General features: G+C 53.8%; 1 protein-coding gene across 1 annotated transcript in view; it reads right to left on the minus strand.

The window, feature by feature from the left end:
* The window catches only part of SAMD11 (sterile alpha motif domain containing 11), an 83131-nt gene that overhangs the window by 36843 nt on the left and 31995 nt on the right, over positions 1-14293 (minus strand). The window contains exon 6 of the mRNA XM_079326306.1: positions 8436-8551. Coding sequence (XP_079182432.1) covers positions 8436-8551 — 116 coding nt within the window. The remainder of the gene's footprint in view (positions 1-8435; positions 8552-14293) is intronic.

The following is a 14293-nucleotide window of genomic DNA, read 5'->3' on the forward strand; positions in this document are numbered from 1 at the left end:
TCTCCCCCTTTTCCTCTGGCAGGGACAGGATCCCACTGGCAGAGCTGCTCCTCCTGTTCCTGTGTCCCACACAACAGCCCTGGGGACACCCTGGGGACTCCCTTTCCCAGCCAAGGGCTTTTGTGAGGGGCTGCCCTGGTTTGCTGGGGCTCAGCAGGCCCAGAGCTGCTCCCAACAAAAGCTGGGAGAGGAGGATCCAGCCGAGCATCCATCAGCCCTGGCCAGCAGGAATCCAGGGAACAAAGGCAGGGGAAGCACAAGGTCATGGGAATAACAGGCCAGAATTTAACTGAGGGCAACAAGAATGGGGAAAAAAAAATATTGGGGAAGCTGGGGGCAGGGAAACAGCTTGTGGATTTGGGATCCTGGAACAATACCGAGCAGGGAGAGCTCCAGCAAGGAATGAGGGACAGGAAATGCCAAATGAAGACAGCAATGCCCTGCAGCAGGTCAGTTGATGTGCTGGGACATGGCAGGAGCAGCTGCAGCCTCAGTGACTGCCCTGGGTTATCTCCTGTGTCCCCACACCTTTATCTGCTGGGCTGTCACTCAGACCCAGCCTGGGAAGGAGCAGCCTGACAGGGTGGCACTGCTGTCACTGTCCCCAGCCTGGCTCTGAGCCCCCACCAGCACCAAGAGACCCCTGGCACAGAAAGAAAAGCAGGAACCAAAGGGGAGGGAGGGATGGGACAGAGCAATGGGCTCTTTACAAAGCAGGGAGGACACACTGCTGAATAATCCAGGGGGTTTCTCCTTCCTGCTCACTCTGGCTGGGCAGTCACTGCTCCCAGGAGAGCCTGTCTGATCTCACAGGAGCCCCCTGGCTGGCTCAGTGACCCCCACCCCTCCCCAAATCCCAGTTAAACCCAGCCAAGAGGGGCCTGGGCAGCATTCCCAGGGACACCACACCCAGCAGCCCTTCCCTGAGCCCCTTCCCCAGCTCCACTGGACCACCTGCCCCTCCTGCCACCACCCACAGCATCCTCACACTCCATCTCCCCAGCAGTGCCCAGGGCTCCAGACCCCAAGGAGGGGTGCAGGTGATGCTGGAGCCACCCTGTGCCTGGCTGGGGGGAGGCTGTTTCTCAGGGAAGCTGCTCCAACATCCCCCTGGCTCCCAGGTCCTCACAAAATTCCTTTTTACAGCCTGCACCAAAGCCTCAGAAAGGTGGTAAATATTCATAGTATGGAAAGGATATACTGCACTTAAGAGAGAGATCTGAATTAATTTTCTATGCTGCAGAGAGGCTTTTTAGCAATCACAAACTTGTGAATCTCAACTTTCTTTCAGGAAAGATTTAAAGAACGCAGCTGGGAGAGTGGGCTGTGAGTCCAGACCTTTTGGAGGCTCCTTTTCCTGCCTGGAAAGGAGTAGGGTAACACAGGAGGAGGGGGAGTTTGATGAATTTGATGACCTAAGCACAGACAGGTTATGAATTTCCCATCCCTGCAGTGCCCAAGGCCAGGCTGGAGCAGCCTGGGACACTGGGAGGTGTCCTGGTGACATGGCAGGGGTGGCACTGGGTGGGATTGAAGTTCCCTTCCCACCAATCTGGGATTCTGTGACCACAAACCTCTTGGGCAAAGCTTGTTTGGCTCCAATTTCTCCACCTGTGCTGTGAGAATGATGAGAATCCCCTGAGACAGAGATGCCCCTCAGGCCTGGGCAATGTCACCTGCCAGCAGGGAGGCAGGGACAGGTCCCCAGCCTGGGGTGGCCTCAGGAGCCCCAGAGCTGCTGCACCTCCCTGGCTGCTCCCTCCAAAGCCTTTCCAGCAGAGCTGCTGCTGCTGTACCCCCTTAGCACCATTTAAATGTCCAATTGCACTCATTCAGCCCCTGGAAAAAAAAAAAAAACAAAAAACAACAAAACCACTGCTCCTCCAGCCCGTGACAGCTTTGACAGCCAGACTCCTTAATTCCTTTTTCTTATTCCCTTAATCTGTCATCTTTATCAGGCTGGGGAAGTGCCAGGCAGCAAGCAGGAGCCCCGGCCCCGATCAATCTCCACATTACAGCTGACAGAATGGTGCTAATAACTTATTGATCTCATGTTTGCCAAGCCCCAGTGGGGCTGGAAGGCTCCCATTGATTGGCTTGAGGGAAGGAGCCTCTCAGTGAGAGCACAGAGGAAAAGCTCCAAATTGTCTTCTTCCCCAGGAGCTGGGGAGGGAGGGCAGGCTCCAGGACAGGGGATGAGGAGGAGGAATGGAAAGGAAGAAGGATGTGTGAGAGAGAGAGATGGGGATTGAGAATGGAAAGGAAGTGGGGGGAATAAAGAGAAGAAAGAAATGTGAGGAGGAGGGGAAAGAGCAGGGAAGGGGAAAGAAGCAAAGGGAAGAAACAGGATTTGGAACAAAAAGATTGTGCAGAGCTGGAAAATGAATGAACAGGCAGCTGAGCCTCTTTTTGCTGAGAGCAAATCATTAATGAAGTCCTGCCCATGCCCAGCCCTCCACCCTTAACTAACTCTTCCCAAGTCTGCTCAGGGTCACTCATTGTCCTGGGCAGTGCCAGGGTCACTCACACCCTGCCCTGGGTCACTCACACCCTGCCCTGGGCAGTGCCAGGGTCACTCACACCCTGCCCTGGGTCACTCATTGTCCTGGGCAGTGCCAGGGTCACTCACACCCTGCCCAGGGTCACTCACATCCTGCCCTGGGCAGTGCCAGGGTCACTCACACCCTGCCCAGGGTCACTCACACCCTGTCCTGGGCAGTGCCAGGGTCACTCACACCCTGTCCAGGGTCACTCACACCCTGCCCAGGGTCACTCACACCCTGCCCTGGGTCACTCATTGTCCTGGGCAGTGCCAGGGTCACTCACACCCTGCCCTGGGTCACTCATTGTCCTGGGCAGTGCCAGGGTCACTCACACCCTGCCCAGGGTCACTCACTCCCTGCCCAGGGTCACTCACATCCTGCCCAGGGTCACTCACACCCTGCCCTGGGTCACTCATTGTCCTGGGCAGTGCCAGGGTCACTCACACCCTGCCCAGGGTCACTCACACCCTGCCCTGGGTCACTCACACCCTGCCCTGGGTCACTCACTCCCTGCCCAGGGTCACTCACACCCTGCCCTGGGTCACTCACACCCTGCCCTGGGTCACTCATTGTCCTGGGCAGTGCCAGGGTCACTCACACCCTGCCCTGGGTCACTCACACCCTGCCCTGGGTCACTCATTGTCCTGGGCAGTGCCAGGGTCACTCACACCCTGCCCAGGGTCACTCACACCCTGCCCAGGGTCACTCATTGTCCTGGGCAGTGCCAGGGTCACTCACACCCTGCCCAGGGTCACTCACACCCTGCCCAGGGTCACTCACTCCCTGCCCAGGGTCACTCACATCCTGCCCTGGGTCACTCACACCCTGCCCAGGGTCACTCACACCCTGCCCTGCAGCTCTCAATGCCCAGGGCTCTTTTCCTGGTGGATTTATCTCACGTTTATCCACCCCAAGGCCTGAGGCAACACTTCCATGAGCATCCTCCAACACACACAGGTCCCTGCACCCCTCTCCCTTCAGCAGGACTCGTCCCCATGTGCCACCTGTGACACACTGGGCACCCCTGAGAGCCTGGCAGGGTCAGGGCAGGGACACTGCCAGCTGTGCCCAGCTGCCAAGTCCTGGCTCTGTCCAGGGAGGTGTCAGCAGCAGGGATCTGCTGCCAGCTCTTCCCCAGCTGCCTGGAAAGGCACAGGAGCTGCAGCCAGGGGTGGGCAGAGGTTCAGGATCACCCTGCTCCTGCCAGAGCTGCAGGCAAAGGGATCACAGCCAGGTTTGCTGGAGTTCCAAAGCTGCTGCTGTGTGATTTTGGGGGATCCAGCCCCAGGGAGGGACAGGTTCCTTGTCCCTGACTCCCCCAAAACCCCAGAACCTCCCCAGATGTGCTGGAAAAGCCACCCTACACTATCCCTCCTGCAAGGAGCACTCAGAGCCCTGCCATGATCTCTGAGCTCTTTTCCAACCTTAACTGAACAACAGGAGAGCCCTGACCTGCCTCAGCTCCTCCTCCAGCAGAGCAAAGCCAGGAACAAACCCTGAGCCTGAGCCAGCAGAATGCCCTCAAACACTTCCATGCTGCCTTCCCAAAACCTCTGCCTCTGTCACAAAAGGCTCTGGCTGCCCCCCACTCCTGCAGATGTAAAAATCACCCGAAAGAGAGCAGGAGAGGGGACAGAGCTGCAGAGGAGGCAGAGCAGTGACAGAGCCCCGAGCCTCACGTTGCCAAGGTAAACAATTGTCCTTCACAGAAAACACATCAACAGCAGGGCCTGGCCCTCCAGCTCCTGCCTGCCCATTTGGGGCTGATTTTCTGCTCAATTTAAGGCAGCAGTCCAATAAAGGCTGCTGCTTTTTTTCCCTGTTGTTAGGCTTAGTTAAATGAAAACATGTCTGAGCCCAGCTCATTATCCTGCTGGAGCTGGGATCTCTCAGCATCAGCTGCACCATCCCTGAGCCCAACCCTTTGCCTGCCCCAAATTAACTCCTCCTCAGCACATGGAAGTCCTGGATCTCAGTGCCAAGCCAAACCAGGTCACTGCAGGGCCACAGAACCCAGGCCCAGGGAAACTGAGGCAGCTCTGAGCACTCAGAGATCTGTGCATCCACACTGGAGTTACAGGAATTGCCTTGTGGAAAAAAAACCCAAATTGTGACATTGGAATCTCTTTACAGCCCAGAAATTCCCCTTTTCCCCTTGCTCAGCCAACAGGGTGCAAAGAGGAGCCAAGGGGTGAGGACAGCAGGGACCTGCCAGAGGGACAGCCCAGCTCTGGGATGTTCCCCCAAGGCTGAGCTCAGCTCTGGGATGTTCCTCCTGTGGCTGAGCTCAGCTCTGGGATGTTCCTCCTGTGGCTGAGCTCAGCTCTGGGATGTTCCCCCAAGGGTGAGCTCAGCTCTGGGATGTTCCTCCCGTGACTGAGCTCAGCTCTGGGATGTTTCTCCCAAGGCTGAGCTCAGCTCTGGGATGTTTCTCCCAAGGCTGAGCTCAGCTCTGCCAGCAGCCCAGGGATGTTCCTCCTGCAGGGCTCTGAGTGGGGACACAGCTGTCACACTGTCCCCAGCAATCCCTGCAGCTGCACCAGACCCTGAGCACATCCCTGCTCCAAGGCTCTCAGGGTTTGCATTTCCCAAAAAACTCTGGAAAAGCCTCTCTGGGAGCTCTGCCCTGCTGCTGCTTCCCCTCTCCACAGCCAATAAACATCCCAAATGTTTATTTGCTGGTGCTGTTCTCCCTGCCTGGCAGCACCTGGGGCTCTGTCTCCACTCCCTGCCCTCTCATTCCAGCTCCCAAAGCCATTCCCTGCAGGCACGAGGGGCAGAAGGAAGAGAGGGAAGAGCAGCTACCCACCTTCCTCTAGCATCAGGGAGCCTGAATCCTCCACTTCTATCCATGCAAATAGTCCTACTGCAACTGGAAACCCATGAAATCTGGCACTGCAGAACAGAGGGTGTTTGAGGAGAGAAAGAGGAGAAGTTAACAGGATTTTTTTTTTTTTTTTTTTTTTTTTTTTCAGGAGAGGAATGAATTAGAGCCTCAGGACCAGGAGTCTGGTGCAGGATGCTGGTTCAGGCCCTAAGGCAGCGTGCAAAGCACACAAACAGGGGGAGGCACTTTCTGAGGAAGCACAGACCCCATTCCATCACTTTTCCTCTCTTCCATCCCCAGGAGAAGCATCTGAGCAACCCCCACTGCAGGGCCAGGGGCACAGGGAACACCTGCAGGGTCACCAGGCACAGCCCAGCCCTGGTTTGGGGGGAAGCTGCTCTGGGGGCTTTGGGCATCACCCAAGCTGCTTTCCCAGCTGCTTCCCCCTGCCCCCTGTGCAGGCTGGCAGTGCCCAGGGCTGGCTCACCCCCAGCACCCCCAGCTCTGCCCTGAGCCCTTTCACACCTTCCTGCAGTCAGAAAAGCCCCACAAGTACACACAATTATTCTGCATTAGTTTCAGCCCCTTCCTGCATTTCAAGATCCAGTAATATCACTGATTTTCCAGCCCATGCTGTTTGAAACCACAGCACTGCCTCTAATCCTGGTTGTAACAACAAGGGAAGGGATTCCCTCACAGAATTAATCACAAACCAGCAATCCCTGCCAGCTGCAGCTCTTTCTGCTGCCCCCACGGGCTGGCAGTGAGCAAATCCCTGCCATTTGTGCTCTCCTTGCTCCCAGTCCTCTGCTGAAGCTCAGGCACAGCCAGAAGGAGCAGGCACTGCTGAGTCCCAAAAAGCAGCAGCAGGAACATTTCAGAGCAGCTCCCAGCCAGGAATTTCTGAGCCTAAAGGCACCAGCATCATTTATTCAGCACTGTTTGTCTCCAGGTGCCTTTTCCAGGGGGAGATTCTCACAGCCCAGGGCACACAGCAGGGGACAAGGCTCTTCTCCCCTTCTTGTTGGGATAAAATGTCCCAACCAGCCCTTCAGACTGACCCAGCAGCAGCTCTGAAAATCCTGGCTGGAACAATTCCCAACTCCCCAGCCAGAGCAGCCCCAGCAGTGCTCAGCCCCAAGGCCAGAGTGGAGAGGGGACAAACCCCTGTTCCCTCCTGCTGAGCCCCCCAGACCTGCTCTGTCCTTGTCACCTCTGGCACTTGGTGGCCTTGGTGTGCACGAGCCTCTTCTGTGTCACTCATGGAATATTTCAGGGTTCACCAAGGTTGGAAAAGACCTCCCAGACCACCCAGATGAACCCAGCACTGACCCACATCCCCCAGTGACCTGAGACCCTCCAGGTGGCTCCACCACTGCCCTGGGCAGCCTCTAACAAACTTTCCCTCAAGAAAATGTTCCTAATATTGAACCCAAACCTCCCCTGGCACAACTGGAGACCATTTCTTACTAAGAAACAAACAGAGCACTTCAAACACCAATTTAGAACCAGGAATCAGAGCTTCTACATCTCATCTTTTCTCCTGATGGGAATGAGAACTATTTGCATTTCTGGAATGCCACAGGTCTCAAAGAATTCCAGCACTGCTGATCAAGCCCAGCAGTTTCTCTGCAAAGCAAACAACACTGAAACCCACCCTGACATCCAGGGTCAGCTGAGCCACACAGACTGGGGCAGGGTCACAGGGAAAAATGGATTTATGGCCAGCTTGGCTTGGGAGTTGTGCAGGGAAAGGGGATTTTGGAAAATTGTTCATGATAGGATTGGAGATTGAGCTGTGAAAGCAAAATCTGGGAGCTGCCATGGCTGATTTACACAAACCCCTCCAGGCACACGTGGGACTGAAGATGGGATTTCAGTTTTCTCCCTCCAAAGACATTCCCAAAGGGTGTCAGGTGTGCTGCTCCCTCTGGATCTGGGGTTCACTCTCACACTGAGCAGAATGACTGACAAAGCACATGCACAAACCCACAAGCAGACAGATTTCCAGAAAAGGCCTCAATCAGCACACAGAGAGATCACTGAGTATAAAACTGACAGAAACCCCAGTTTTGCCTCAAATTTATCCACAACTGAAGGATCCTGCAATCAGCAAGATCCTGGTTTATCCATTCCAGACTTGTTGACTTCTGCACATTTGCCACCAGACCATCCTTGCCCACTTTCCCCTCCTGACACCCTGGCAGGAACCCCCAGGAGAATTTCAGGTTCCACACAGGTGGAGCTGAAACCAGAGGAACAACCCAAAAAAAACCTGCCAGCCAGCACCAGAAACCCAAACAATCCTGCTCCCAGCCAGGCAGCAGCGTGGGGAACCTCAGATTAATGAAATCACAAATCAAATCATGCTCTCTGCAAGGCCTTTCTGCTTCTCTTGGCTCCAGCCCTGGGGACATTTCACTGGCACAAGCTCCTTTCACACAGATTTGAGAACAACACAGGGCTGGGACCTCACAGGGGCTGCACCACCAGCAGCAAATCCTTTCCACGTTCATCTTTAGCCCAGAATGCTTAAAAAAATTCCTACAGTTCAGGTGTAACATATAAAAAACAACTGGAAATGGGATGGGTGGGGAAAGGGAAGGGAAGGGAAGGGAAGGGAAGGGAAGGGAAGGGAAGGGAAGGGAAGGGAAGGGAAGGGAAGGGAAGGGAAGGGAAGGAAGGGAAGGGAAGGGAAGGGAAGGGAAGGGAAGGGAAGGGAAGGGAAGGGAAGGGAAGGGAAGGGAAGGGAAGGGAAGGGAAGGGAAGGGAAGGGAAGGGAAGGGAAGGGAAGGGAAGGGAAGGGAAGGGAAGGGAAGGGAAGGGAAGGGAAGGGAAGGGAAGGGAAGGGAAGGAAAGGGAAGGAAAGGAAAGGAAAGGAAAGGAAAGGAAAGGAAAGGAAAGGAAAGGAAAGGAAAGGAAAGGAAAGGAAAGGAAAGGAAAGGAAAGGAAAGGAAAGGAAAGGAAAGGAAAGGAAAGGAAAGGAAAGGAAAGGAAAGGAAAGGAAAGGAAAGGAAAGGAAAGGAAAGGAAAGGAAAAGGCAGCAGGAGCTGCCCAGCCCTCACCTGCTGCTGCCAGCCCCAGGTCCAGGCTGCTCCTCTTGAAGTCACAGGGGCTCTCGGGCATCACGAGCTGCCGGCTCTGCAGGCTGGAGATGATGCTGGACAGCTCCGGGTCCCGGCTGGGCAGAGCACAGAGCCCACGTCAGGGAATCCCATCTGACCCCAACATTGACTTTTCCCCCATGTCAGCATGTCAATGAAATCCCATCTGACCCCCAACATTGTTTTTTTTTTCCCCCATGTGAGCATATTAATGAAATCCCATCTGCAACCCCCAAAACTGACTTTTCCCCCATGTAAACACGTTAATGAAATCCCATCTGCAACCCCCAAAACTGACTTTTCCCCCCAGTATGAGCACATTAAGGAAATCCCATTTGTCCCCCCAGAATTCATTTCCCCCATGTCAGTAGTTAATGAAATCCCATCTGACCCCAACATTGATTTTTTTTTTTCCCCCATGTGAGCATATTAATGAAATCCCATCTGCAACCCCCAAAACTGACTTTTCCCCCCAATATGAGCACATTAAGGAAATCCCATTTGACCCCCCCAGAATTCATTTCCCCCATGTCAGTAGTTAAGGAAATCCCATCTGACCCTAACATTGACTTTTCCCCCATGTCAGCATGTTAATGAAATCCCATCTGACCCCCAACATTGATTTTTTTCCCCCCATGTAAACACGTTAATGAAATCCCATTTGCAACCCCCAAAACTGACTTTTCCCCCATGTAAACACATTAAAGGAATCCCATCTGACCCCCAAAACTGATTCCCCCCCACACACATATGAGCACATTTAGAAAATCCCATTTGTCCCCCCAGAATTCATTTCCCCCATGTCAGTATGTTAATGAAATCCCATCTGCCCCCCAAGAAATTATTTTTCCCCCATATCAGCACATTAATAAAATCCCATTCCCCCCCACCCAGAACTGATTTTTTTTCCCTATTTAAATACGTTAAGGAAATCCCATTTTCCCCCACCCAGAACTGATTTTTCCCCCATTTAAACACATTAATAAAATCCCATTTTCCCCCACCCAGAACTGATTTTTCCCCCATGTGAGCACATCTGGGAGAGGTTTCTGTGTCCCCCAGCAGTGCTGGATTGCAGGAGAGGTTCCCCCCTCCCTCCCCTGGGTGCCTCAGGAGCCTCTCCTGGATTTTGGGGAGTGCAAAGCCCCTCCCAAGCTCCCCCCTCATTTCCCAGCACGGCCCCTGCAGCTGCCAGAGCTCCTGATTCCAGCCCTGCCAGATTTAACTTGCGTGGGCCAGGACTCACATCTAGGATGGAAAATCTGAAAGTGGAGGAATTGGCAGATCTGCTCCAGAATTAATAGGAAACTTGAACTGAAATAACTGATAGTTTTCTATCAGCTGCCACCCTTCTGTTCTTGAAAACCCGAGTTTTTCCATTCCATCACTGCTGGGACAAAAGGCTGCTGGAGCTGATTGAATAATGGTTTTTTCTCCTTAGAGAGAAACCCACCAGGAGCCCGGGCAGAGTCACTCAGAGCTGGGGGACAAATTTATTTACAAATTCCATTTTCAACTCTCCCCTCCAACAGATCCTGAAACAATGCTCTTCCTTCTGGGAAAAAACACAGTGCTAGAGCAATTCAGCATTATTCTGCCTGCTCTCCTGGCATCACATTGCTGCTAACTAGGTTGGTTTAGCCCTTTTTTTTCTATTTTTTTTTCCCTTCTATGGAGAGGAAGAGCACAAACCCCAATTCAGTGTAGATACTGCAGCTCAGTGGAGAATGATTTCCACTCTCCAGCTGCAAAATATTCCTGAATAAATGATCTACAAAGAGTGAGGAGGAAGATCAAGGTGGGACCCACAGCAGGAGCTGGCAGTGCTGGAACATCTCCCTTTTGTTTGTTTGTTTATTTGTTTGCAGGAGATGCTGAGCTCCCAGCACCAGGGGCTCACCCTGAGCTCAACTGGGACACTTTTCCTGTCTGAAGGGGAAGTGACAGCCTTGAGAAACGTGGGAAAAATGCCAGAAATTCAGAATAATGCCCTCCCTGCCCAACCACAGCTCCCACCCAGGGGTGTCCTCACCTGCAGCCCGGAGGGTGCATTATCTGCACAATTCCCAGCACTGATCTGCCTTAAATACCCCCAGGCTCTCCCGGGCACTCCGGGGTGCAGCAGGGGCTAAACCCAGCCTAACTCTGCTAATCAGATCCGTTTAGGACACAAAGTCTTTAGGGACTTTCAGCGGGCTGCAGACACAAAGATCCCCCCCGGGATCCCCCCACGCCTCGGGGGGATCAGCAGGAGAAGGGATGCAGATCCCAAATCCTCTGAGCACCCATCCATCCCCCTGAGCAGTGCAGGGTGTTCCTTATGCAAGCACCGGGCTCGTTACTTAAGCAAGCCCACAGGTGAGTGGGAAGCCCATTTCTCCTGTGCCAAGCACTTTTGGGTCTTATCCTCTTTTAGCTGCCACCTTTAAGATGCATTATGCAAATATTTTGGTGTCTTAAGTCATTTATGGGATTAATGTGAAGTGATTATCAGTTCTTTTTAATCATGCCAATCAATAAGTGGCTGTCAGGGACAGAGGACAAATGCAGATAAACGCTGCCATCAGCACAGGGCCCGGAAAGGGAGGAGAGGAGCAGGAGAGAGGGAGAGGAAAATGGGATAATTACATCTTTGCATTGGATGCCTGGCATCCCAATGGAGCCCAGAGCAGCCCGGGTGTGTAAACACCTTCAGCTAAGGGAGGGATTGTTTTATCCAGCAGGAAATCAGGGAGTGCAGAGCACCAGAATACAGAAAAATCAGTGAAAACAGAATCATGGGTTCTGTTCTCCATGGGTTTAAAATCAAAATCATCATCAGCAAAGCCAAGCTCAGGGACCCACAGGGTCACAGGCACACTGCAGGCTCTGAGCCCCACCCGGTTTGCCCATGGAATCCCAGGAAAAAAGGAATCTGCTGGGAGGGAAACTGCACCCCAAGGTGACAGAGAGAGGAAAGGGGAGAGTGGAGAAAAAGCAAACAGGATGAGAGAGCTTGGAACACAGCACAGCTCCCTGGGAACTGAGGGAGGGAGGGAGGGAGGGAGGGAGGGAGGGAGGGAGGGAGGGAGGGAGGGAGGGAGGGATGGGGATGGATGGGGATGGATGGATGGATGGATGGATGGATGGATGGATGGATGGATGGATGGATGGATGGATGGATGGATGGATGGATGGATGGATGGATGGATGGATGGATGGATGGATGGGGATGGATGGATGGGGATGGATGGATGGAGGGATGGATGGATGGAGGGATGGATGGATGGATGGATGGATGGAGGGATGGATGGATGGAGGGATGGATGGATGGATGGATGGATGGATGGATGGATGGATGGATGGATGGATGGATGGATGGATGGATGGAGGGATGGATGGAGGGACCCTCACTCCACTCCCTCCTCTCCATCCCAGTCCTTCCTCTCCATCCCAGTCCCTCCCAGCCCTTTCTGGCCCAGCACACTGGGATGCAGCAACTTCAGGAGGGGATGAGACAAATGGGGCAGCTCCTTGGCCCCTCTGGCTCCTGGCCTGTGAGGCAGAGAGGACACAGGGTGCTGAGCCACAGGGGTGCTGACAGTGTCCCCAAGGGTCACCCAGCACCCCCAGTGCCTGCCCAGCCAGCCCCAGGCTGCAGCAACGCCTTCTAAATGTGTTTCATTTACAGCCATTAGCAGCGACTGCATCTTTAACGAGGAGAGGGATGAGCAGACTAATGGCTGGAGACAATTAACCAGAATATAAATCAGTGTCAGGCTGTGCAGAGCCCAGGCAGCCCGGCGCCCGCGGGCGCTGCTGGCTCTGGGAGTGACTGCACAGGGGACGGGGAAGGAGACAGTTTGGTCACAATTTAAATAATTTCCAGCAGCGGCTGCCTCTGGGTTTGCTGCAGCTCTGTGTGTCTGGAGTGGGAGCACCCCAAAGATGCTCCAGTGCCAGGGGATCTGCAGAACCCCAAAAACAGCTCCAGTGCCAGGGGATCTGCAGAACCCCAAAAGCAGCTCCAGGCTCAGGGGATCTGCAGAACCCCCAAAAACAGTTCCAGGCTCAGGGGATCTGCAGAACCCCAAAAACAGCTCCAGTGCCAGGGGACCTGCAGAACCCCAAAAACAGGCTCAGGGGATTTGCAGAACCCCCAAAAGCAGCTCCAGGCTCAGGGCATTTGCAGAACCCCAAAAACAGGCTCAGGGGATCTGCAGAACCCCAAAAACAGCCCCAGCAATGGGCACCAGGCAGCAGAACCCACCTGCACCTGCAGCCACAGCAGCTCCAGAGCAGCTGGGATTAAACCAGAGCCAGCCCTAAACCAGCAGACACAAAGTTCCACAGAGCCAGGAACTGCAAGAGAGCTGAGGGAGTGGGGAATGGGTCCAGCACCACACCAGGAAACTTTTCCTAACACTTAAATCAAAGGAAAGTTGGGAAAACACAGGAAAAAATCTCTGAAGGGATGCAAAGGAGGAGACTGGGAGAGAGACTCAGAAAATGGAATAGGGAGGATATAAAATGGAAAAATATTTCTTTTAAAATACATTTCTCTGGCTCTCCATCCCCTTAACGATCACCCAGTAAGTGCAGGGATTATATTAAATTTTACTGATCAATACAGCAGCCATAAAACTGCCCCGACCCTCAGCACCTCCCTCTAATAAAGAAAGGAAAAATCCAATATGCAGGAGGAGGAATGTCAGGGCTGCAGGGGGGGCAGACAGGAGGGCAGTGATCAGGGCAGGCACCCAGGGCTGCCTCAAGGATGTTCCACCTGCCTCAGGTGCAGGTTCAGACCCTCCACCCTGCAGGATTTCCCTCCCTGGGCCCTGTGCTCCCACCCTGCCTGGCCAGGCTGAGGCACCAGCACTGGCAGAGAAGCTCCAAGGAGATGAGAAAACCACCAGGAGCTGCAGAAAAATGAGGATTTTTTCCTTCTCAGCAGCACAAAAAGCTGAGTTTTTGGTGTCAGCAGCAGTGTCCCAGCCAGAGGCACCAGCTGCTGCAGGAAATTTCCTCAAGCTGCACCAGGGGAGGCTGAGATTGAGGATCAGGAGACATTTCCCACCCAAAACTAGGGAATGAAGCCCTGGACAGGCTGGCCAGCCCTGCAGGACTCAGGGATGTGGCCCTTGGGGACCCTGCAGGGCTTTTCCAGCCACAGGCAGCCAGGACTGAAGGATCCAGAGCAGTGTGAGGCTCTGACTGGGCAGGGAATAATGAGCTTTTGATGGGAGGCATTAAAGGAGAGCCCAGACTGGTCCACCAGTGCTGCTGCATCATTGCACCCCAAAAACAGCCTCATGTCACAGCACAAGTGTGGGATGGCAGAGCTGCTCACACTCCCTGGCTGGCACTTTTAAAAACTAATCACTGATCTCTGAAGAAACATCAGCACTCCAGTCCAGCCCCTGGAAAATGAAACCTCTGCTTGGTGAATCTGGGGGTTCTTCAGGGAGCTGGAAGAGCAATTCCTGCTGCAGCCCCACATCAAACACCAGCAGTGTCACTGCTTCTCCCTCAGCCTCCCTGGGCCATTCCATCAAAAAAAAAAAAAAAAAAAAAAAAAAAATCATTGATTTTCCAGCCCCAGGAGGGACTGCTCTGCCTCCCTGCTCTGACCCCTGCACAGAACCTGTCAGGAAATCAGCCCCTGCTGCTCCCAGGGCGTGCTGGCAGCTCAGGGTGGGAGAAATGTGTGAGTTGTGTCTGTGCTGAGCAGGAACAGAGACCCTGCAGCCCAGCCTGGCCACAGCAAATCCAGTGCTCTGGGAATAACATCGTGCTCATTCCCAGGAACTGCTGAATCCCTCACTGGAACACAAAGG

The sequence above is a fragment of the Erithacus rubecula genome (assembly GCF_903797595.1).
Source record: "Erithacus rubecula genome assembly, chromosome: 24".
Lineage (NCBI taxonomy): Eukaryota > Metazoa > Chordata > Aves > Passeriformes > Muscicapidae > Erithacus > Erithacus rubecula.